This window comes from Eubalaena glacialis, chromosome 11 (assembly GCF_028564815.1).
Source record: "Eubalaena glacialis isolate mEubGla1 chromosome 11, mEubGla1.1.hap2.+ XY, whole genome shotgun sequence".
Lineage (NCBI taxonomy): Eukaryota > Metazoa > Chordata > Mammalia > Artiodactyla > Balaenidae > Eubalaena > Eubalaena glacialis.
Genome location: NC_083726.1, coordinates 101,759,662 through 101,783,090, shown reverse-complemented (window position 1 = coordinate 101,783,090; position 23,429 = coordinate 101,759,662). Strand labels below are relative to the sequence as shown.

Sequence of the window (23,429 nt, the reverse complement as noted above, 5' to 3'; positions counted from 1 at the left end):
CTTTTCTGTAAAGGTTTTAATTTCTCTGTTGAATCTGAATGAGATCCTTGTTGGGTAGAGTAATCTTTGTTGTAGGTTTTTCCCTTTCATCATTTTAGATATGTCCTGCCACTCCCTTTTAGCTTTCAGAGCTTCTGCTGAAAGATCCGCTGTTAACCTTATGGGGATTCCCTTGTATGTGTTGTTTTTTAAGAACATAAGTGATTCCAATACACAGCCAGGTTTGGGAAATTCTATTCTCGAAATTCAAAAGCTGAATCGCATATGTACACTGCTCTGAGAAGCTTACAATCTTTGTCAGTATTCTATGTTGATGTGTTCCAGTGGCTTCATAAAGCCTTTCACAACTTCACACATTGGGTTTTTCTTTCCTTTCTTCCTAAGGAACTTTATGGGTCTTGATACAATACTCACTATACATATGACACAGTGATTGAACAGTAATAATTTGACAGGGACATAAGCAGATGCTGACTAGCCTTAATAATGTGACCTGACTAATCACCCTGGTTCTCCTTGATGCATAATGTCATCAATTTTCAATTATCTTCAGATGGATTGACCACAGTGAAAGCTTTGTCTCCATATGCTGGTGGATGCTTCCCTGATTCAGTTTGTTTATATTCAAGGAATAAAAACTTATGTTAAGATCAACTAAATAAAACTTTATTGGCCTAAAAATCACATAAATAATCCCAAAATAATTCACATTATTTTGAGCTTTTTTAAAATTTTATATTATTGATGAAGTTCTCTTCCCTCATATGTTTTAACAGTTATGTCTATAAACACTAAAATATATAAAACCAGGTATGTAACATAAATATTGTAATTATTTTAAATGATATGAACAACTTAGAGGAAATTTTTAAACACACATAAGCTTTTTCCTCTTCTAATAAAATAAGAGATTTAAAGTAAATTTATTATATTTGTGCTCAATACTCCTGTGATAGGTTAATCCTCGTCTCTGACCCTAGAAAAATCCTTATAAAAACACTTTTCTTCTTCCATAGCTGCTTGTCGTATGACAGTATAGGAAAGACAAATAATCCTATTATGTCTATACATTAAAACTCACATTCTTTTTTAGTTACGTGATACATTTATTTGTAACTTTTAAAAAATATTTTTTATCACTGTACATAACTTTGTAACGATTTTTAAATTTTTACTGATCACTTACTATGTATAACACTCTAGATTGAAAGCTTTAAATTAGTTGTAGAGAACAAATTGGAAAGATTAAAGTAATGCAATATACACTTTACTTTCAGTGAGTTTATAATATGGTGATAAATACAGACATGAACATAAATAATACATAGCAGTGAGTGGAAAAGTGAGAGAAAAGAAAGTAGAAGATGCAGCTTGAATATGAAATTGAACAACCTTACCTTACTAAAATCAAATATTATATACCCTTCTGAGGCATACTCAGTTGTAAGCAGTCTTGCTTTTTGTCAAGGAAATGAGATGCAGAGTCTGTTTGTAGTCCAGTCTCAGGTATCAGAGTTAAGTTAGGTGGGAGAGATGTCTCTGGGGGTTCGATCTAAAAACACAAGAGCAGCCCAAATAGAGGGATGGCTGTAAATCCCTGAGACCATCTCTCTCTTCTCCTCATCTCTCTTCGCTCCCCTTTCATCCCCACACACAAATTGGTTGATAAAAGAAAACAGATATAAATGAGGACTACAAATTGGTTGATAAAAGAAAACAGATATAAATGAGGACTATACTATAAAACAGTATACACTGTTTTTATATCTCTTCTAATGAGGTTGCAAGCATCAGTTTAGACATCCTAGTCCTATATCTACCTGGTTTTTGTTTGTTTAGCTTGACTCCCTTCTCCCAAACTCATTGAAACTTCTTTTTTTCTTGAAGTGTTTGTAGTTTCATTCCACAAGCTGTGATAACAGGAATTCCTTTTGCTTTTTTAAATTTTGCTCTGTTTTAGTTGAATTGTGTTGTGAACTAAATTAAGATCTTTATAAAGGGCAATATAAATATGTAATAAAAGTTATAGCAAATGATTGCAGTACCTAAGGAAATGTGTACCCACATTTGAGTTTAGCTGAGACATACAAACAGCAGTTGCTTTAAAACTTTTTAAAGCCATGTATTCATTGTGATTTTTAGCTCTTCTCAGTATTGTTGCTTATTTCTAGAAGTCCCTTAAAATAAGGAATGCTGTCATGGCTTAAGCAATATTATTTTTTTAAGCAGAAATCATATGTCAAAATAAATCCAAACGGGTAAATCCTACCTTAATAATGAACATATGTTTCTTGTTCCCTGCTTGCTAAACCCAGATGTTAATTACTACATTTGTCAGTACATTGCTCTTTTCCTATTTGGAGCTGGCTGAGATTACGATGCAGGCAGGATAAATGTCATATGTGTATCATCAGTAAAACCAAGATTATTTTTCAGAGTCTGGTAAAATGCTGATGACATTTGAGAACCAGAATTATAAAAGATTCCTTAAAAGTTCACTATTTTTCATAGCGTCATTCTTACATGAAACTCCAATACAAATACAGTGGGTTGAACTACATTAAAGACTGGACATTATGACAAGCTGCTTTATGAAAAAAGCAATAAAATACAATTACTGTTCAACTTTGATTTAAAACGCTTATGGGAATTCATTTTTAAATTCACATTTTTACGGCGCTTCATGGAGTTTGAGAGAGATTTAGCTTATTGTTTTAACTCACTGAAACTAAATCTTGCAGTCAGTTCTAGATGTTGGCTGGTCTGTTAATAAATGGGAATTCTTAATGTGTTATTTTAAAGAAAGAAAAAATTGATTTCAGTGTTATATTACATCATTTCTTATCTTTGCAAGGACTTTAACTCTCTGTAGTCTTTGAGAATAAGAATATGTTCATAGGATACTGGAAAAACACTTAGGTTTTGAGCAACTTTGAATTGATCAACTGTCTCAAAAATCAATGATTTTAAATTACCAATGTCTTAATAATATAATTGGTAAACAAAATATTAATGTGAGCTCTGAATTTAAAATATAAGCTGATGCAGATTTTGATTTAAAATTGCTCACTTGGCTTTCAAGTTTGGTCTTTATTGACTGAATTTCTAATTTAAGAACACATTATTAGACATTAAGAATCCTATATTAGTTAGATAAACATCTACTCTAGCAAAAAAATGTATATGTATGACCTCATAGAGTGTTTAATATAACCTAATGTGTTTACATGGATCATTGATATCAAAGTCCGATAACTTCAGAGTCCTTAAGACAAATACCCACCATGTATTAATTTATTCACCAAATATATAATGTTTTACATAGGAGGGATGTTCCAAATATTTAACAACTGTTAGGGCACAGGAACTGATTAATCAGAATAAGTGCAGGCCACCAACCCACCTTTATGGCCATACAAGCTTGCATTGGTTGAATGTTTGCTGTGATGGATGGAGAAAACTGTAGTAAGAGCAGTGCAGAATGAGGGTTTTCAGGAGCTTGGATCAAAATATGTTAAGTTTGAGTTGCCTGTGAGACTTCTAAGTAGAGGTGTCAAGTGGAAAGTTGAATGTCTTGAGTTGAGGGAAAAAGAGAGACTGGAAATATAAATATTGGAGTTTCAACTAATAATTGGTTTTCATTGCCATGAGACTGGATGTTACTTAGGGTGAAAATGTAAATATAAAAGAGAAGAGGTCTGAAGATGAGACCATGCAGCACACCAATTTTAAAGTTTGAGAAGATGGAAGAGAATCAACAAAAGAGACTGAGAAAGAGCAATCTGTTGGAAACCAAAAGAATATGGTGCCTGGGAATTCCCTGGTGGTCCAGTGATTAGGACTGCACGCTTCACTGTAGGGGGCACAGGCTCAATCCCTGGTCGGGGAACTAAGATCCTGCATGCCATGTGGTGCAGCCAAATAAATAAATAAATAAATAAATGACTCGTGGAGGTAATTAATTAAAAAAAAAAAAGAACGTGGTGCCTGAAATCCAAGATAAGAAATTATTTCAAAGAAGAAGGAATGACAAGCTGTTTCAAATGCTACTAATGGGTCAAAAATTGAGAATTGACCACTGGATTTAGCAGAATGGATGTCATTGGTGAATTTAACAAAAACAGTTTGGTGAGAGTGCTGGGAACAAAAACCTTATTAGAATGGGTTCAAAAGAGAATGTGAAGAGAGAAATTTGGGATAGAAAGTGGAAAACAATCCTTGCAGAATCTTTACTAAAGATGAATAGGAAAAAAACAGTGTGCAGGGAAATGTAAGTCAAGAATTTTGTTTGCTGAGATGAATTATAGCATATGTGTATGCTGGTAGGAAAATCCACTGAAGAAGCCAAAATTGGTGATGCAGTTAGCCAGATACCAGAGCGATGACCTTGACTAGAGAAGAGGGCATGCGATCTAGTGCCCAAATCAGTCTCAAATTAAAGCACAGGCAGTCCACCTATGTATTGGACGAAATGGCAGAGGTAAGGTAAGATGATAGACATTGGGCGCTTATAGAAATTCTTTTCTGCTTCTGTTTTTTCTGTAAACAAGAAGACAGCCATAGGAGTTCCTGGTGACCTAGTGGTTAAGATTCCCTTCAATTGCCATGATCTGGGTTCAACCCCTGGTCAGGGAACTGAGATCCCTCAAGCCTGTACAGTGCAGCCAATAAAAAAAAGACAGCCTTGAGCAGATTGAAAGAAGGGAAAAGCATGTTGGCATTTTGAGGAGTGAGGCTACGGTATTAAATAGTCCTATAGGTGAATGGAAGAATAAATGGGGTAGTGATGTGAAAAATTGCCAGAAAATTGAGCACCAACTTGTGGGTAGTGGGCATGAGGTGAAAGTAAGATCGGTAAGCACGGTTGAGTGCTTTTCTCCAGCAACATTCAGCACACCTGTTACAGTTGCAGAGTTGGCAGAGAGGAACCAGAGTTGTTTTGTTTTCGTTTTTGTTATTTGCCAAGTGAATAATAAAATAACGGGAGAAAGGGTCAAAGGAGTTAAAAGGAGTATATGAGAGAGTTATTATAAGTATTGACCGTGAGATCCATATTGGCCAAGGAGGGATATGAAAATAATGAGAGGAGTTAGGGTCAGTGAAAAGGTCAACAGATTGTTCGAGTTATATAACTAGAGGAAGAGAGCTGAAAAGGAGGGAGCGGGTGGCTGTAGACTCAGAGGCTAGAAATCAAGACAATGGAAGAACTTCAGTCACCGATCCAGATAAGATCAAGAGAACAGGAGTGAGTGATGGAGTAAGATGCAGAACAAGATTATTGGATGAGATGAGTTAAAAACAAAGAATCTACCATAAAGAAGGATGCTTTGTGTCAATGTTAAAATAAGTGTGAATTATGACAAGTATTATTGGAGAAAATGACAATGTTCCAGTGTTTAAAATGTTGTAGGAATGAAGGTCTGTGACCTAGAGATCAGTAGACAAGTGCAACAACAAGAGGGAGAGGGCTGTATAGTCAGTAGACATGGATATTCAAAGCAGGGCATTTTTATACGGAAAGAAAGTGTGGAGATCGGAAGATCAAGGAGATGCAAGGAGGCTACCTACCCCATCCCCAGGACCAGGGTTATAAAGGGAATGTGAGACGGCACTACTACCATTTCAGAAACTTAAAAGCAAAGCAGAAGGGACTGTTCAGAGAATATAATATGTTGAGCTTATAAGGAGCTTTGCTGATGACATTCTCCAAGGCTGACTGCTGTTTTTTCTTTCCTCCACAATGCTACACTGTCAACTTTCTAAGAAATATCTGATCACGATGTTTTTCTGTTTAAAATTCATCAATAGGTCCCAGTACATTTAAGCTGGTGCAGAAGACCAGCATGCTCTAGGACTCTTACAAAACTCTCCCTAGGCACATCTCCCACCTATCCCCATATATAGTCTTCACGTCTATAGGTCATTGGCAGTGGTAACACAGGTGGGCCTGGGCTTACTGATTACACTCTACATTCTTTTTTTTATACTAATCTCAATCAGTCAACCACTTATGCTATCTGGCATTCTCATTTCTAGAATGAAGTAGTTAAATTCAGAGCTTTTCCTCCAGAAAACTATTACCATTTGAAGAATTAAACAGAAAAGCAACATTCTTTTTTTTAAATATTTACTTATTTGGCTGCGCCAGGTCTTAGTTGCAGCATGTAGGATCTAGTTCCCTGACCAGGGATCGAGCCCAGGCCTCCTGCATTGGGAGCGCAAGCCACTGGACCACCAGGGAAGTCCCCAGAAAAACAACATGCTTAATAATGGGAGAATATTGTAGGTATTTCAGAATATTTAAGATAAGTGGCCTTGCTCATTAATTGCCAATTGTACCCTCCAGTCACTGAGACAACCAAAAGTGTGCCCATACATCTTTAAGCATCTCAAATTGTCAGATAGCTAGATAAAATGCAGGCTGCCCAGTTAACTTTGAATTTGAGATAAACAAATAAATTTTTTTAGTGTAAGTATATTGCAAATATTGCATGGGCATCATCTGTTTTTATTTGTTATATCTGGCAGCTCTACATATGGAAAGCCCTGCAGACTAGGATTATATCTATAGTCAATGTAAAAATGGCACCCCTAGAGTTGCTCAGTATACAACCTACACAACTAAATATAGCCACACTGCTTGGTGGTCAGTACAAACCCAACTGAAAACACTGGTTCAGGTTATCAGTGAAAGCAACTGTAGCACTAACATTTCTATAATTCTCCAAACTATCCAATAGTGCAATGTGCTAAAAAGCTGTGGGATACATGTACATAAGTAAAACCAAATCTGAGGAAAAACTTTAATTGATTATTTTGAAATCAAGCAATACTACTTTTTCTATCTTCTTAATTATTTTTATTGATTTCTTCCTTCCATTGACACTGGATCATGCTTCTCCTCAAGAATGAAAACAATATTGCTACAATAAGAAATTAGTATTCAGCATGTCACCCACACCTGGAATTACAAATGTAGGTTTCAAGGATATGACAGTGTAAATACAAGGGGATAATTAGCTATTGGTGACATTTCAGACACTAATTGGGAAGATATTCTGCCTACTCTTGAAGTTTAATAACCATTAGGAGGTGAGGTCAAAATGTTGCCAGAGAATAATAATTGACTGGTTGTCAAGAGCCAAAGAAGGTCAAATTTCCTTCAACAAATTCTGAAATTTGATTTCAGACTTTCAAACTAAAAAACCTGATTTGGTCAGCTTCCTGAAGATGGATATATTCTTCAGGATAGATTATTATACAAGTTAACAAGAGATCAATATGTAGAGATAAAAATTGCTAATTAACTAGTTTACAATGATGCATAAAACTGCTACATAGATAAAAATATTTGCATTAGAAGACCAATGTATTCTATATCTGAAGACAGATCTCAGTTTCTGTTAATAAATAGTTATTGAGTAAAAATACTATATTAAATATGAGTGAATAAATGATCTCTGCTCTTGATATCTCACTGACTAGGCTAAAAGAGTAGAGAAGAGAGAATGTGATAAAACTTGGGCAAATGCGTGGATAGAGGTGGAAAGGACGGAGAAAGGAGCATGTAGAAAAACAGAGAGATAAGAGAGCATGACACACTTGAGGAAATATAATTCAGTATAGTTAATATACTAGAAGAGAAATGGTGAGAGATGAAGATAGGGAAATGAGCAAGATCTCATTCAAGAAAGGTCTTACAAGCCTTGTTAAGCAGTTGATCTTTTTGCTTAAGAGCAATGGGGAGTCACTTCTGGGTTTTAAGCAGTAAATTATTAGATTTTTATTTTGTAAGATCAGTTTGGCAATTGTGTGACGAATAGACTGGATGAAAGGGTAGCAAGATAAGAGTTGGGAACACTTGCTGTAACTTAGGTGAGAAGTGATGATACTAGAACAAGGAAGACGACAGTATACCTGGAAGGAAGAAATGGATAAGTGAGATATTTAGGAGGTGAAATTAATAAGACTTATCATTTAACTTTTTGTGTGGGGTAGGGAGAATGGAGAGTCCAAAACGACATACCTTATTTTGAGCCTGGATACAGGAAGAAGTAGCAAATCGAGGGGAAAGAAAATGCATGTAGTTGTGTAGTTTGGGGGTTTTAATTATCTTTAGGTCAAAGAAGCCAACAAAAAGACATTTTGATGTAGAGGGCTGAGACTCAAGACATAGATCTGAGATAAAGGTCTAGATTTGTTCATCATTATAGAAGCCACCAAAAGGGATAACATCACACGGAAAGAACGTGTTAGAGTAATGAGAGAGATGGGCCTAGAAGTGAGGGATGCTAGAATTTAAGTTATAAGCAAAAGGAAAAGGAGCCTGAAAAAAGTCTAAGAAGAGATGGCAGGACAAATGGAAGAAAAACTGGGAGAACTTACTATCAAGAAAGCAAGTGAAAGAGAATTTTTCACTAAAAATGGAGTAGCTATATAAGGGCCAAGAAAATCTCCACTGGATTTAGGGGAAAAAATGACCTTAAAAAAGAGAAATGATGGTAAGAACATTTTCAGAGGACGATTAATGACAGAAACCTGAGTGTGATAGATCATAAAGTGAGTGGAAGTTGAAGAAGAGGAACCAGTGTGAGTGCTGACAACTCTTCCCATAAGTTTGTGTCAAAGAGGAGATAAATAATAGGACTCGAAAGGAGCACTAGTGACAAGACATTATTTTTGTGTGAGTGTACTTTGTGTGGTTTGACTCATCTGTTTGTTAGTTGTTAAAATGGAGAGAGTTGGCCATACTTTATATTGGAGGGAGGGAGGGAGGGAGGGAGGGAGGGAGGAAGGAAGGAAGGAAGGAAGGAAGGAAGGAAGGAAGGAAGGAAGGAAGGAAGGAAGGAAGAAAGGAAGGAAGAAAGAAAGAAAAGGAAGGGAGGGAGAAAGAAAGAAGGAAGGAAGGAAAGAGAGAAAGAGGGAGAGAGGAAGGGAGGAAGGGAGGAAGAAAAAGACACTAAAGTATAGATTGGGATATTCTACAAGGTTCTTGAGGAGGAAGGAATAGAATCTAGGACACAGAAAGACGTGATCAGCATTGGATGATGTCTTAGTTTGCTAGGGCTGCCATAGCAAAGTATCACAAACTGGGTGATGTAAACAACAGAAATGCATTGTCTCACAGTTCTGGAAGCTGGAAGTCTGAAATCAAGGTGTCGACAGGGTTGGTTCCTTCTGACTGCTGTGAGGAAGAGTCTATTTCAGGCCTCTGTCCATGGCTTACAGATGGTAGATGGCCATCTCTTCCCTATGTCTCTTCACATCATCTTTGCTACATGAATGTGTCTAAATTTTCCCTTTTTATATTGGATTAGAGGTCCACCCTCCACCAGTACGACCTCATCCTAACTTAACTAACTACATCTGCGATTACCCTATTTCCAAATAAGATCACATTCTGAGCTACTGTGGGTTAGCACTTCAACATATAAATTTTCGGAGGGTAGAATTCAACTTATAATAGATGAGAAGAGAGACACTTCTTCCTGTGTAGCAGGAAAAAAAGAGAAAAAGTGGCTTTGTGCAGCTGTAGATTTTGTAGCAGGAAATGTAGGAGTTTCCATCTGCCTTTTATGTTCTCTAGAGTGGAGACAAAATCGTCAGCAAAGAAGGAGTCAGAGTTGGAAGTTTAAGTTTCTGGAAGAGGTTTTAAAGAGCCATTGCACAGAATGAAGGCTAACTGGGTAGAATGTCAGGCAGCTTTGCAGGTACTATGGCATCAGCTTATGATAGTCAAAAGAAATAATCAATTATTTAGTGGTGCCCTTCAGATAATAATATAGGAAGGGCTGCTTTGGTCACATAATGGCTTAAAACAAAATGTGTGTCAGTGTCACTAAGGAAAAGTTATTCTGATTCACCAGTTAGCCCATTTATTTGGAGCCCAGGTTAAATGTCAGTTTGTTTGTGACAATCTCAGTTTAAAAGAGAAGCACACTCACTTCTTTGTTCTAAAATTAAACAGAACTAGAATTTCTATTAAAGCATTCAATACAATCTGTTTCCTCCACTAGACTGTGTTCTAAAGAGAGGGGTCACCTTTTGCATCTTTCTGTTTCTAAATATCCCCTAACATTCCTCTATGGCATTGGTGTAGCTGGTAATTAGTGAGCATTTCTAGAATTGAACCTTGAGGAGTAATGGGTTTTCACTGAGTACCTGTGTCCTACTGAGAGTAATTTTTCTTCAAAAGCTTTGTCCAATGGTACACATTTTCTAGAAAAAGGAGGTGTGAGATTCATGCATAATTGTAAAGTTCAAGAATGTAAACATTATGGTGAGCTCTAAAAGCAGAGCACACCTGAGCCTCTTAAAAAAATATAAAATAACCAGATATCTAATCTCATGAAAGTTAAGTTTAACTTGGGGTGAAATTATAGCATTGACTTAATAAACTTCCCAGTATATATTTTTCTATTTATGGAATCTGTAAATATAGATATATCTATAAATAAAACAGGTATCTATAAACATTATATATTAGGGTCAATGTTTTTAAATACTAGGGAACAGGAACAATAAATAAATGTAAGGTATGAAAAAATATTTTATTTTGCCTTATTTTTCAGAGTGATTGTGTACTTAGTTTTTTCCTCTCTGAGCCTGTGGAACAAACAATGGAAGAATCATCACCTGTGGACCTAGGCAAGTAATTTTATCATTATTTCTATGTACAATTATTGTTTCAATATAATTGTACAAAAAATCATAACTATAATTTTTTATTCTTCAAATTAAAATCTCTTTTTAAGAATAAGGCCTTAAGAGTCTTTTCTAACCACTTCAAAAGCTTTTTAACTCCTTAGAATATGTCTATCAAGTTAAATTAAACCCGGATATATTTGTCCAATTATAATAACTACATGGTATCACACTATTAACTCATTTCAATTAATTGTGCATTGAGATGGAATTGCATTTCAGAGGCAGAAGTCCTGTTTTCCCCTGCAGGTAAGTCTTACAGTTTACTCAACATATTTGGAAGCAACAAAAATAAATATTAGGCAATAATAATGATCATGAGTTATCTGACAGTTTCACTCTTATCTTTTAAAGCTCAATAATTATTCCACCTCCCTCATGAAGTCTTCTTTTATTACCAGGATCCCAAACTAGACCAGCACAATTATCCACCCTATTCTCTGCCAAATGTATGTTAATTCTAATTAATTTTTCTATCATCTCTCCTAGATTGGCAGAGACTCTTTTTGAATGTCCTATCAATCTTTTTTTTTTTTTTTTTGACAGTTTAAAATATTATTTACTTTTTTGAGAGGCCTAGGTTTAATTCCATGCTTGGGGATGGGTCTTTACCCATTTGTTCATCTCCATTTTTGCTTAAGTTATCTCTAGTTTTCCCTTATGTGAAGCCAAGAGCATCTCAGCTGTTAAAATATTAGAATGTCCTATCAATCTTAAGCATTCGTAATATAATTCCATTGCCAGTGGCCATCTAATACTGATATTGGTTTTTATCTCACATAAAATTTGCAAACCCATAATTTGCTAGGGCTCACCCCCCTTTCCTTTGCAACTCCCAGTCTTAGTTTTATCCACGTCCACCTTCCGATTCTCTGCCTTTAATATTAGGCCCATCTGCTCATTACCTCTGCCTGTATCTGACATCCTAGATATTTAACCCTCAGGTGTACAGTTCTGTACAGCCAGGTCAGGTCTTATAATGTGACTGTTTATTGTTACATATTTATTTTTGTGTCTGCCTTGTTTCTCCTGTTAGACTGAGAGTAACTTTAAATCAAGGACTCACTTCCCTACTATGCATTGCTCTATACTAACAAATCTTAATTTAATATATGAGAATTGTACCACTTTTATTCCCCACATTTTACTCACGTAACGTTACTCTCTAAGTTGCTTTATATAGCCAAACCATAAACAATATGGTAAGGTAATTTCTTACATTTTATAGCATGTATCTAAAGAAGAATGATGCCCACAATATAAAATATTTTTATTGTCATAATTTACAAATTATACAACAAATATCTTTTTTTAAAAAATAGTATTCGCTGGGGAGATTTTTACAATCAATATTTATAAACTTGCATTAAACAGATTAAAAAAACCAATAATAATAAAGTTGCCAGTTTCTAGAGATGTCAAACTTTAAGAAAAAGCTACTAGATTGGCCTCTATTTTGTCATTAAATGCCTTAAAGAAAATTCTTTCTCTGTGTTTCAAAAAGTAAACTGTAGATCACTATCAAGTTTTTAAATTTGGTGATTATTATAAGGTGTTTTAAAATACATACACACAAAAAATTTAAGATTCTTATTGTAAAAACTAAAATGGTTGCTTGAGAATTCTTTTTTGTCTGGTTTGCTTATATCTTACTACATCATACAATACTCAGGATTTGTTTCGTCAATGGTAATGAGCAAAAGATTTGATTCTCAATATTTTTAAATACAGGCTGCCTATGAAATACAGCTTGTTATCTTAAAACAACAGAACACACCTTCTAAATCATTCTAACACACCTTCTAAATCATTCTAACGTACCTTCTAAATCATTCTAACACACCTTCTAAATCATTACAACAAACAAGGATTAGCAGGAAGTTGTTCCTTCTTGTATTCTTTAAATTATTTCCTCTTTCATACTTATGAATTCTTAATGTTAATACTTTTGTCACAGAATATCAGTTGATTCTAAACAAGGAGCACAATATTATTTTAAGCATAATTCTTGTCAACTAGTTGAAACTTTGAGCTTATGTTGTTAAATGATTAGAGGATAAAATTATTCAAGTGTATTAAAATAATGGTTTAAATAGGATGACCTTAAGCAAAAATCCCAGACTTTACCATTTTACTACCGTTTTACTACCGCAACTAATGAATTGAGAGTGGATTCTGGACATCTATGTATCTAGGCACATGACTTATAAAGATCATATTAGAAATCATTTGTAGTCCTGCATCTGGGAGATACTCATATTCCTTTGCCTTTACTCACTAACTAAATGTGCCTCGGTAGAACAACAGAAGAATTTATCTTTTTCAAGTGCCAGCCAATCACTTCTCTCCTCTACTTAACACTTTTCCTTGGCTTCTCATTGCCTTTAGGCAGGGGCAACGTCATGGGCTTGTAACCTATGCAGTCACACAAAGCACAGTGCTTAGAACAATCCTGCTGTCACTGTACTGAAATTCTTAATAATTTCTGTAAAAAGGGCTCTGAATTTTCATTTTGCATTTTTATTTCACTGAGCCCCACAAATTATGTAGCTGGCCCAGCTCTTTGGAAAAAGACCAAAATCCTCCTGATGCATCTCAGCAGAATCTGGCACCCACCAATTTCCCTTTCCAGTCTATCAGGTCCTTCCCCATCTTGATTCCTGTCTTTTTCCAATTCTTCAACTAAGACAAGATCCTCAGTACCTCACAGGTTCAGTTTTCTCTGCCTAGATCACTTGACTCCTGTTCCACCTTCCCCATCATTTTATTTTTTTAATAAGGAAGTTTCTGCTATTTGTCACATATTTATTTATTTATTTATTTATTTAAATTTATTTATTTATTTATATTTTGGCTGCGTTGGGTCTTCATTGCTGTGCATGGGCTTTCTCTAGTTGCAGCAAGCAGGGGCTACTCTTAGTTGTAGTGCATGGGCTTCTCATTGTGGTGGCTTCTCTTGTTGCAGAGCAGGGGCTCTAGGCGCGCGAACTTCAGTAGCTGTGGCACACAGGCTCAGTAGTTGTGGCTCGCGGGCTCTAGAGCGCAGGTTCAGTAGTTGTGGCGCACAGGCTTAGTTGCTCCCCAGCATGTGGGATCTTCCAGGACCAGGGCTCGAACCCATGTCCCCTGCACTGGCAGGCAGATTCTTAAGCACTGCGCCACCAAGGAAGTCCTCCCCATCATTTTTTTTTTTAACATCTTTATTGGAGTATAATTGCTTTACAATGGTGTGTTAGTTTCTGTTGTATAACAAAGTGAATCAGCCATAGGTGTACATATATCCCCATACCTCCTCCCTCTTACGTCTCCCACCCACCCTCCCTATCCCACCCCTCTAGGTAGATACAAAGCAACAGGCTGATCTCCCTGTGCTATGTGGCTGCTTCCCACGAGCTATCTATTTAATATTTGATAGTGTATATATGTCCATGCCACTGTTTCATTTCGTCCCAGCTTACCCTTCCCCCTCCCCGTGTCCTCAAGTCCATTCTCTACGTCTGCGTCTTTATTCTTGTCCTGCCCCTAGGTTCTTCAGAACCATTTTTGGTTTTTTTTTTTAGATTCCATATATATGTGTTAGCATACGGTATTTGTTTTTCTCTTTCTGACTTACTTCACTCTGTATGACAGTCTCTAGGTCCATCCACCTCATTACAAATAACTCAATTTCGTTTCTTTTTGTGGCTGAGTAATATTCCATTGTATATATGTGCCACATTTTCTTTATCCATTCATCTGTTGGTGGACACTTAGGTTGCTTCCATGTCCTGGCTATTGTAAATAGGGCTGCAATGAACATTGTGGTACATGACTATTTTTGAATTATGGTTTTCTCAGGGTATATGCCCAGTAGTGGGTTTGCTGGGTCGTCTGGTAGTTCTATTTTTAGTTTTATAAGGAACCTCCAAACTGTTCTCCATAGGGGCTGTATCAATTTACATTCCCACCAACAGTGCAAGAGGGTTCCCTTTTCTCCACACCCTCTCCAGCATTTATTGTTTGTAGATTTTTTGATGATGGTCATTCTGACTGGTGTGAGATGATACCTCATTGTAGTTTTGATTTGCATTTCTCTAATGATTAGTGATGTTGAACATCCTTTCATGTGTTTGTTGGCAATATATATATCTTCTTTGGAGAAATGTCTGTTTAGGTCTTCTGCCCATTTTTGGATTGGGTTGTTTGTTTTTTTGATATTGAGCTGCATGAGCTGCTTGTATATTTTGGAGATTAATCCTTTGTCAGTTGCTTCATTCCCAAATATTTTCTCCCATTCTGAGGGCTGTCTTTTCGTCTTGTTTATGGGTTCCTTTGCTGTACAAAAGCTTTGAAGTTTCATTAGGTCCCATTTGTTTATTTTTGTTTTTATTTCCATTTCTCTAGGAGGTGGGTCAAAAAGGATCTTGCTGTGATTTATGCCATAGAGTGTTCTGCCTATGTTTTCCTCTAAGAGTTTGATGGTGTCTGGCCTTACATTTAGGTCTTTAATCCATTTTGAGTTTATTTTTGTGTATGGTGTTAAGGAGTGTTTTAATTTCATTCTTTTACATGCAGCTGTCCAGTTTTCCCAGCACCACTTATTGAAGAGGCTGTCTTTTCTGCATTGTATATTCTTGCCTCCTTTATCAAAGATAAGGTGACCATATGTGCATGGGTTTATCTCTGGGCTTTCTATCGTGTTCCATTGATCTATATTTCTGTTTTTTGTGCCAGTACCATACTGTCTTGATTAGTGTAGCTTTGTAATATAGTCTGAAGTCAGGGAGCCTGATTCCTCCAGCTCCATTTTTCTTTCTCAAGATTGCTTTGCCTATTCAGGGTCTTTTGTGTTTCCACACAAATTGTGAAATTTTTTGTTCTAGTTCTGTGATAAATGCCATTGGTAATTTGATAGTGATTGCACTGAATCTGTAGATTGCTTTGGGTAGTATAGTCATTTTCACAATGTTGATTCTTCCAATCCAAGAACATCCCCATCATTTTTTGCATCCTTCAGATTTCATCTCAATTGCCTTTGCTATATAGTCATATAATGTTTTTTCCTCAAAATATGTATTGCAATGATAACTATGTTATGTGCTTCTTTGTAGGCTAAAAATCCATGAATACATAATCCATGTCTGTATGGCTCAATATTGTAACCCCAGTGCATAGCAGTGTCTGGCCTTCTCTACATGCTCATAAAGAATTACTGAACAAATAACTGATGATAGAAAGAACAATAATGGGAGATATGTTAATATTCTCTGCCAAGGTAGCTTGCCATTTTTCTAAAAAGGACAAGAGAGAAGAAATCAAAACCCAAATTTATGCTACTTCTCTCACACTCACCATTTTATGTGGAAAAGCCGTGGCACAAGGAATTCAGTGCTTCCCAACCACTAGAATTCTCTTGAAGTATCACCTGGAAAAAAATCTATAAGTTACTGCATTAAATATTACAGACACCAGACCCAACCAGGGCACTAACCAGAAAGTTGATAGATTTTATCTTGTATATTCTTTAATGACAGACTGTTTAAACTCCCCACAAATTGATATAGCCCTCGTGCCAAACAATACCTCCAGAAAAATAAAAATTATCCACCAGTACACAACTCTGACACACAGAAGATTGATTTTTGTCAAGATATAGAAACAATGTCATAGGTAATGGAGTAGAACATGATCAAAGACAACAGTTGCCAGCGTTAAGAGGATGAATTAATGAGCTTATTTAGACTCCATTGATAATGACAAATGATGGCAAACAGGAGTTTTCAATCATTACCTCACATCACTACCTCTCCTTTGAGATGTTAATTTAAAAGGGAGCTTGAAGCCATGCAGTCTCCATGGCAGGGTCTCTCTGGTTAATGTTCTAGCTACTTGCTGTGGCAAAGCCCAGACCAATTATCTGTAGGTTGAAGTATCTTATCCAGGTTTTCAATTTAAATTTTAGTGATATGGAAGGACAAGAGGTGAAGGGTTAGGACTACTTGGAAATAAATGCTTGTATTAAGTTGTATTTCAAATTTTCAACTGAAAGCTTTAAAATATGCATTTTGCTATACTATATCATATAATCTCATGTTTTTAATTAGAAGATTATTTTAGATTTTTACTTGTGGCTGATGTGAGAAGGAAAAGATGGAAAAAAGATGAGAGTTAGAGGACTTTCTCTAATTACCCCATGTCTAATAGCTGGGTGTCAAAAGATATCACTTAAAATCTAACAAATCAAGCAGTAAAAAAATCTTAGCATATATAATATTAGTGTTAGAGAAACACTGAGAAAGATCACAACATTGAATATATCAATAATTGGGTGGTAGATCAAAGTAGATGAGAAAGATTATGCACACTAATTTTATCTTTGTTTCTATTAGGAAACAAATATTGTGAAAAGAATATTAAATAAAAGTAACCACTAGAACAAAAATTAAAACTTCCCTAAGTATCATAAGTACATAAAAATAAAAACAAATTACTTTGTGAAAGACTTTCTTTAAAAACCATGAAAACAAAAATGTTCTATTTCTTTAATAGCTTAAAACAATAAAAACAAAGGGAAAACATATCTATTATATCAATAAGTATAAATAGGCTTAACTCATCTATTAAGAAATTCCAATTGGAGTGAAAATGAAAACCGTAACTCTATATTTAATGTAAAAACACACTTAAAAGAAATCACTTTAAAGTGATCTTAAAAGATTGAAAATTAAAATAAAGGCATAGGTATATTAGGCAATGCAAGGACATGGAAACCAGAAGTCACAGTCTTATATAATAAAGGCGGAATTTAGTCCAAGAAGCCTTGAATTAAACAGGAATGGAACTTAACTATAACAAGTACAATTCTCAATAAAGATGTAAGCAGTTAGGACAACATATCAAATATGACAGCAACATGTATAAAACAGAAATTATGGAACATACAAGGAGAAACACAAAAACAAACTAGTAATAGGATATTCTAATTTGCTTCTCTTGATTTATGAAAGACTGAGTAGAAAAACATAAGTGACACATAGAAAAACTAAATAGTAAAATTAATAAGGCAAATTTTGTTAATTTGTATCAAACTCTTTATCCTAAAAATAGAGAATATATCTTCTTTTCAAGTGCCCATGGAACATTCATGAAAAGAGATTATATATTAGGTCACAAAGGAAATTTCAATATATCCTCAAAAGTAGAAATAGTATGACATATTCTCTAATCATGAGACAATACAGTGAGAAATCAATGGAAAAATTCAGAAAGCTAAGAGATACTTAAATTTGGAGATATAAAAAATTAAGCTCTCTTGAACATCTCTTGGGTCAAAAGGACTTATAAATCAAAATTGCAAAATTTCCAAAGAAGGGCAATAATGAAATACCACATCTCAGAAACCATGAGAGAAAGATAAAGCAATGCTCAGAGGGAAATTGGAACAAGAGGCACAAAACAAACTAAAGGACGACAAAAAGAAAAACATGGATAAAGATAAAAGTAGATTTATGATTTAGAACACAGAAAACAGTAGATTAAATAAATCTGGAAGTTAAAAGTAAACAATAAAATAAATAAGCCACTAGCTAATCTAATCAAAAGAATGGAGGCAAATGCAAATACACAAAATACAAAAGGAGAAGCAAGAAGTAACCATAAGAGATGAAATTGAAGAGTAGTACGAGACTCTGTTCAACTTTACAAAAATAAATTTGTAAATGTCTGAAATAGGTAGTGTTCTAGGAAAACACAGTTTACCCCAGAAAAGATCAAATTAGATAGAATAAATAGAAAAAGTTTCAAAAAGCAACCTTTAAAACAGTACCAAGTTCCGATGATTTCCAGAGGGACTATGCCAAACTTTTAAAAAGCAGATAATTCCACTGCTATTTAAACAATTCCAGAACAGAGAAAAGTTAGGAAAAATTTCTATATTACTTTTATGAAGCAAATAAAGTAGTTATTCCAGTAGCTTCAAGGATTACAAGGATTGCAAAAAAAAAAAAAAGGAATCACAGGTTAACCTCACTTCTGAATATAATGGAAAATTCTAAATAAAATATTAGCCAAAATAATCCATCAGCACACTAAAGGAGTATAATTCACCATGACCATAAATGCCAGAACATTTCAATGCTGGTAATGCACATAGTATATAATACACATTATCATATTAATAGATTTAAGGAGAAAATAGCATGGTCATCATTACAGACACTGAAAAGGCTTTTGATAAATTTCAATAAACTTTCCTGATAAAACACTCAAATAAAAATAAATGGGTAATGCCTTAACAGGAGAAAATGTATCTATCTTGGCTATCCAAAGCCCACATAAGGAATGCAGAGAAATAGTGGAAAAATATTTCCACTAGAGTATAAAATAAGGCACTATGCCCTTGAGCATCACAATTACATTACATTGTGCTGAAAGTATTAGCCAACATGTGATTCCTCCGTCCCCTCTTTTGAAGGTCTTTGCTCTAAATTTGCCTTCTCAATGAGAAGTACCCTGATCATCCCATCTAATACTGCAATCTGCCTCATATTCTGGAAGCTCCCAGTGCCTTCATCCTGTTGTGGTTTTTTTCTTATCATTAATCATATTCAGCATATTATAAATTCTACTTATTTATTATGTTTATTGGTTTTTTTACATCTCCCCCAATACTATAGAATTGCGAAGAGAGGGATTTTGTCTAATATGTTCCAAAGGCCTAGAACAGTGCCTTGTCCGTAATAGGTCAATAAATATCTGTGAACTGGCTAAGCTATTTTAAATAGAAAAAAAATTAGAAGCATAAACTTTGGCAAAGAGAAGACAAAATTAATTACTGTTTGCCAGTAATATGATCACATACCTAGAAAAATGAGAATCAACTAAAAATCTATCACAAATGATGAAATTCAACAAAGGTATCAGGTACCAACTTCATATATAGATATCTATTGCATATATATATATATTATATTGTTACATATATGTAATAACTAGTTAGAATATATAATAGAAGAAAGACCCCCATTACAATGGCAGCAAAAAACAACCCAGAAAACCAAACCAAAACAAAACAAAAAAACCCTAGGAATAAATTTAACAGGAAAAGTGCCATATCAAATGAAGATAACTTTAAAACACTATTGAAAGATGCCTTGAACAAATGGAAAGACATAGCATACCTTGGGTAGGAAGATTCAACATCATAAAGATGTCAGATATTTCCAATTTAATTTTGAAATATAAAATTTTAAACTACAAACAGATTTAAGTATTTTTTTATTGAAGTATAGTTGATTTAAAATATTATATTAGTTTCATGTGTATGGCATAATGGTTCAATATTTTTATAGATTATACTCCATTAAAAGTTATTACAAGATAATGGCTTTAAGTCCCTGAGCTATATAATGTATCTTTGTCGCTTCTCTATTTTATACATAATAGTTTGTATCTCTTATCTCGTACTCGTATCTTGCCCCTCCCCTTTTCCCCCTCCCCACTGGTAACCACTAGTTTATTTTCTGTATCTGTGAGTCTGTTTCTGTTTTGCTATATACATTCTTTTGTTTTACTTTTTAGACTCCACATATGAGTGGTATCATACAATATTTGTCTTTATCTGACTTATTTCACTAAGTATAATATTGTCTATGTCCATCCATGTTGCTGCAAATGGCAGAATTTCATTCATTTTATGGCTGAGTAGTATTCCATTGTGTGTGTGTGTGTATATATATATATATATATATATATATATATATATATATATATACACCACATTGTCTTTATCTTCTTTATCCATTCATATGTTGATGGACAGTTGAGTTGCTTCCATGTGTTGGCTCACGTACTACTGCCAAGAACATTGGGGTGCATGTATCTTTTTGAATTAGTGTTTTTGTTTTCTCTGGTTATATACCCAGGAGTGGAATACTGGATCATATGATAGTTCCATTTTCAGTTTTTTGATGAATCTCCACAGTTTGCCATAGTGGCTGCACCAATTTATGTTCCCACCGACAGTGTATGAGGGTTCCCTTTTCTCCATGTCCTTGCCAACATTTATTATTTGTAGACCTTATGATGATAGCCATTCTCTCAGGTGTGAGGTGATGATATCTCATTGTGGTTTTAATTTGCATATCGCTAATGATTAATGATGTTGAGCATCTTTTCATGTGCCTGTTTTCCATCTGTGTGTCTTCTTTGGAAAAATGTCTATTCAGACCTTCTGCCCATTTTTTAATCAGGTTGTTTGTTTTTCTGATGTTGAGTTGTGTGAGCTGTTTATATTATTTTGGGTATTAACCCCTTATCAGTCATATCATTTGCAAATATTTTCTCCCATTCAGTAGGCTGCCTTTTCGTTCTGTCGATGGTTTCCTTTGCTGTGCAAAAGCTTTTAAGTTTAATTAGGTCCCATTTGTTTATTTTATTTCTTTTGGCTTAGGAAACAGATCCAAAAAAATATTACTACACTTTATGTCAAAGAGTGTTCTGCCTACGTTCTCTTCTATGAGATTTATTGTTTCACATCTTACATTTAGGTATTTAATCCATTTTGAGTTTATTTTTGTATATGGTGTGAGGAAATGTTCTAATCTCATTCTTTAACATGTATCTGTCCAGTTTTCCCAGCACCACTTATTGAAGACAATGTCTTTTCTCCATTGTATATTCTTGCTTCCTTTGTCGTGGATTAATTGATCACAGGTGCATGGATTTATTTCTAGGCTCTCTATTCTGTTCCATTTATCTATGTGCCTGTTTTTGTGCCAGTACCATGCTGTTTTCATTACTGTAGTTTTGCAGTATAGTCTGAAGTCAGGAAGTATGATTCCTCCAGCTTTGTTCTTTTTTCTCAAGATTGCTTTAGCAATTCAGGGTCTGTTGGGGTTCCATATGAATTTTAAGATTATTTGTTCTAGTGCTGGGGAAAATGTCATGGGTGTTTTAATAAGGATCACATTAAATCTCTAGATTGCTTTGGATAGTACAGCCATTGTAACAATATTAATTCTTCCAATCCAAGAGCATGAGATATCTTTCCACTTCTTTGTATCACCTTCAATTTCCTTCATCAGTGTTTTATAGTTTTCAGAGTATAGGTCTTTCACCTCCTTGGTTAACCTTATTCCTAGGCGTTTCATTCTTTTTGATGCAACTGTAAATGGGATTTTTTTTTTTTTAACTTTCATAGTTCATTTTTACTATATAGAAAAGTAACAGATTTCTGTATATTAATCTTATATCCTGCAACTTTGCTGGATTCATTTATTAATTCTAATAGTTTGTGGCTGTAGACTTTGGGTTTTTCTATATAAAGTATCATATTATCTGCAAATAGTGACAGATGTACTTCTTCCCTTCCAATTTGGATGTCTTTTATTTCTTTTTCTTGTCTGATTGCTGTGTCTAGGGCTTCCAACGCTATGTTAAATAGAAGTGATGAGAGTGTCTTGTTCCTGATTTTAGAAGAATAGTTTTTAGCTTTTCACCATTGAGTATGATGTTACTTGTGGGTTTGTCATAAATGGACTTTATTATGTTGAGATATGTTCCCTCTCTACCCACTTTGATGAAAGTTTTATCATGAATTGATGTTGAATTTTGTGAAATGTTTTTTCTGCATCTATTAAGATGCTCATGTGATTATTATCCTTCCTTTTGTTAATGTGGTGTATCACATTGATTGATTTGTGAATGTTGAACCATCTTTGTATCCCTGGAATAAACCCAACTTGATCGTGGTGTATCATCCTTTTCATAGATTGTTGGATTCACTTTCCTAGTATTTTGTTGATTTTTGCATCTACAGTCATCAAAGAAATTGGCCTGTAATTTTCTTTTATTGTAGTGTCCTTGTCTGGTTTTCATATCAGGGTAATGGTAGCCTCATAGAATGAATTTGGGAGTTTTCTGTCCTCTTCAATTTTTTGGAATAGTTTGAGAAAGATAGGTAGTAGTCGTTCTTTATATGTTTTGTAGAATTCCCCTGTGAAGCCATCTGGGACTTTTGTTTTCTGGGAGATTTTTAATTACAAATTCAATTTCACTGCAGTGATTGGTTTGTTCAAATTGTCTATTTTTCTTGATTCAGTCTTGACAGGTTGTATGTTTCTAGAAATTTGTCCATTTCTGCTAAGTTATCCAATTAGTTGGCATATGACTGTTGGTAGTATTTTCTTATGATTTTTTAAAAATCTGTGGTATCAGTTGCTATTTCTCTTCTTTCATTTCTTATTTTGTTTATTTGGGTCCTCCCTCTTTCCTTCTTGGTGAGCCTGGCTAAATGTTTATCAATTTTGTTTATCTTTTAAAAAAACTAAGTCTTGGTTTCATTGATCACTTATGCTTTCTTCTGTATCACTTAATCTGCTATTCATTCCTTCTAGTGTGTTTTTTAATTTAAGCTATTGAATTCTTCATTTCTGATTTTTTAAAAAATATTTTCTAGTTACTTGTTAAAATTTTCACTGTGTACATGTATTCTTTACCCTAATTCAATTAACATTTTTATTGCCAATGCTTTGAATTCTTTATCTAGTAAATTGTTTATTTCTGTTTCATTATTTGTTTCTTCAACCGTTTTCTCTTGCTGTTTCAATTGAGAGCAGTTCCTTTGCCTTTTCATTTGCTTAACTTTCTCTGCCTCTATGAATTTAGATGAAACAGTTACCTGTTGCAGTCTTGAAGGGGTGTTCCTATATGGGAACATCCCTAAACATACTGTATGTGCCCAGTGC

At 34.6% G+C, this 23,429-nt stretch overlaps 1 protein-coding gene across 3 annotated transcripts in view; it reads left to right on the top strand.

The window, feature by feature from the left end:
* The window catches only part of PIK3C2G (phosphatidylinositol-4-phosphate 3-kinase catalytic subunit type 2 gamma), a 357,132-nt gene that overhangs the window by 280,937 nt on the left and 52,766 nt on the right, over positions 1 to 23,429 (top strand). For all 3 annotated transcript variants that reach the window (XM_061204611.1, XM_061204610.1, XM_061204612.1), the window contains one exon: positions 10,572 to 10,647. In XM_061204611.1, coding sequence (XP_061060594.1) covers positions 10,572 to 10,647 — 76 coding nt within the window. The remainder of the gene's footprint in view (positions 1 to 10,571; positions 10,648 to 23,429) is intronic.